General features: G+C 36.0%; 1 protein-coding gene across 2 annotated transcripts; it reads right to left on the reverse strand.

The window, feature by feature from the left end:
• Window positions 1–385: 385 nt before the first annotated feature.
• tmed6 (transmembrane p24 trafficking protein 6) lies at window positions 386–2,425 on the reverse strand. Of its 2 annotated transcripts, XM_048158895.1 has the most exons (5): window positions 2,048–2,421; window positions 1,789–1,942; window positions 1,583–1,709; window positions 1,082–1,248; window positions 386–878 (listed from the first exon to the last, which is right to left on the reverse strand). In XM_048158895.1, exons 2-5 carry the CDS (start codon window positions 1,861–1,863, stop codon window positions 648–650), a joined length of 600 nt encoding a protein of 199 aa, XP_048014852.1. In that variant the 5' UTR covers window positions 1,864–1,942; window positions 2,048–2,421; the 3' UTR covers window positions 386–647. The 2 variants fall into 2 exon arrangements, with proteins under 2 accessions (XP_048014852.1, XP_048014851.1); XM_048158894.1 differs by having other exon boundaries at window positions 1,789–2,425.
• Window positions 2,426–2,697: the final 272 nt, after the last annotated feature.

Genomic DNA, 2,697 nt, shown 5'->3' on the forward strand with positions numbered 1-2,697 from the left:
ACTGTACTTTGGGATGGCTGTCCTGCAGAAAAGTCCACTGCTCATCAAGCTGCAGTCTCTGCACTGAAGGCATCACCATCTTATACTTCAAAGAATTCATGATGTCCTTCATACAGTCAAGATTTCTACTTCCTGCATGTTTGATCATGAAGATGGTGTTCTTCTGCTCATAAACTTTGCCTTTTTTGCACCAGACATACCGCTGATCTGTGGGTCTAAAAATTTCCGGTTTCTTTATAAACTTTTTGAAGCTTCAAAGTGGTAGTTGCGTGGACTGCCAATGGAGAGACACAAATCCATTTCATTAAAAAGATCTTCATTTGTGTTCTGAAGATCAACAAAAGTCTTAAGGGTTTGAAATGACATGAGGGTGAGTAATTAATGACAGAATTTTCATTTTTGGGTGAATTTAACCTTTAATATTCTAAAGTCTCTTTCTGGGACAAGGGCAAAATAAAGAAATCTCTGCATAAAAAGCATTTGAAAAGAATTAAAAAAAAAAAAAAAAGTTAAAATGGCGCCTTGATATAACAAAAAATAAACCCATTATACAATAAAACAATTCTAATGTTGAAGAATCAGCCATGTATGAATTTTTTAAGATCAGGTTATAAATGGAGGTGAAACAGTCACAGGTCTAGAGTTCGTTAACAGCGGGGTTTGTCGCCCTCTGCTGGTTTGCTTTTGAAGAGCCTCTTGAGGAAGCTGAGCTGCAGGTATCCAGCAGTGATGATGACGAGACTCTGGACAGCAGACCAGATGTTCACATAAGTGGAGTTGGACTGAAGCAGGTAGAAATCAGCTCCTCGTCTCATTCGCTCGTAGTTGTAGTGACGCCACATGTGGAAGACAAACTTCTGCAGTCTGGTGCTGCTCTCCTGTGTGTAGGTAAAGTTTATTCAGTTGAGTAGTGGGAAAAAAATATGTGAAATACAAGAAGTCTCTTTTTTCTGTCAAAAAGAACAAAATCTATTGAATATTTCACATGAGATTAATGAGAAATTAAAACATATAGGTAAGGAGGTTATAATAACTAAAAGGAAATCACATTACAGTAAGGATGTGTTTTATTGTTTATTACCTCAATGAAGAACAAGGTACTGTTTATCTGTTTCATATCCTCTTCTTTCTTTTTCTTCTCTTCTTCCTTTTTCTCCTCTTGTCCCTCGTAATACACACCAAAGTTCAGGAAAACCTGCATGCTCCCAAAGCGATTGTGGAAATTGCTGAAGCACATCTGATAAAAACCTGCTCAGATACAGATGGTTAGTTAGTTAGTTAGTTAGTTAGTTAGTTAGTTAGTTAGTAATTCATTCAACTTTTAAATTTGTTATTTTTGGAGTATGAAAGTGTGACTTTTTTATGGTACTTTGACATTAATTTAGTATAATTTTTAATGTTTCGTTAAAAAAAATATATACACATTTGGAACAACATTAATTTTTAATTTCTGGGTGAATTATTCTGTGTCTGGCATTCACTGCATGGTCCGCATGAAATTCACTTTGAAAAAAACAGATGATTTTTCTGTTCATAACGTGGGCAGCAGGTGTACAAAAACACATATCAAGGTGAGACTCACCAGTCTCCTCAACACGGAATGCAATCTGACCACTTGCATCGTCAGCTCTGCCGACTATTAATCCGCTCGGAGCATTAACAGTCACAGACAGATGTCTATCAAGGGCCACACCAGTCACCAGCTGGACCTGAACACACACATACTGAGCTGAAACATTCAAACGATTCAAGTTCATACTAATATTTAAATGCAGAACAATGTCTTACCATGAAGTGTAAGTAGAAGCGTTCACCATAGTGAGCAAAGTGCCAGAAGCACTGGAGATCTGCGGCACGCAGCATGATGGCAAAGTCATACTGATCCGCTCCCCAGAAAAGATCCTGATCCGATAGTTCTGGATGAGGGTCTTTCAATGCTCCACTGTTGCCCAACCCAAACAATAACAGAAGCCAAACAGGATAAATGCCATTCTGTAACATTTCAGATTTGAAATATGACTGGCAAAAAGCTAATGAAACCGGAGACCTGTTTAGTTTCTGAAAGCACTGAAGTTTCTGATGATGATTAACTTTGAGTCTGACGTGTGGCTGGAAAATTGTTCTGCCCTTTACAGGTGGGAAAATCCAAGTTAGTCCACAGGTGTTCTGGAAAACATCTCTGAAGTGCCTAGAAACATTTGTTTTTACAGTACAATTTTGATTCCCAATACCTGCTGTACTTAAATTTAATTTTAAAATGAATTAGCTATTTCTCTGTTGCAGTAACAATGTAAAATCTCCACCGTTTATATACAAAAATTACTTCTTCAATACAATAATAATAAAATTATTATTTTACAATATATTTTACTATATATCTCCTAATTTTTCCTTTTTTCATATACAGTTATTGTTCTTTAAACATCATGTTTTCAATGTTAAAATATGTCAGAACAGGTGACCATATTTATAAGGAGTACAAAATGATTCTGTCAAAACATGTATGGCAATCCAAAATATTTGATGCAGATATAATATATAAAGTATTTTATAAACACAGAGATTCATGCAGGAAAAAACCAGATGAAATCATAGCATAATCCACACACATTAAATAAAGTCTGGACCAGACAAGCAGCAGAACCAAACAGGAAGTATATATAAATGGTGAAACAAGATATAGGCCCCAGCAAAGCT

This window comes from Megalobrama amblycephala, linkage group LG15 (assembly GCF_018812025.1).
Source record: "Megalobrama amblycephala isolate DHTTF-2021 linkage group LG15, ASM1881202v1, whole genome shotgun sequence".
NCBI classification, from domain to species: domain Eukaryota; kingdom Metazoa; phylum Chordata; class Actinopteri; order Cypriniformes; family Xenocyprididae; genus Megalobrama; species Megalobrama amblycephala.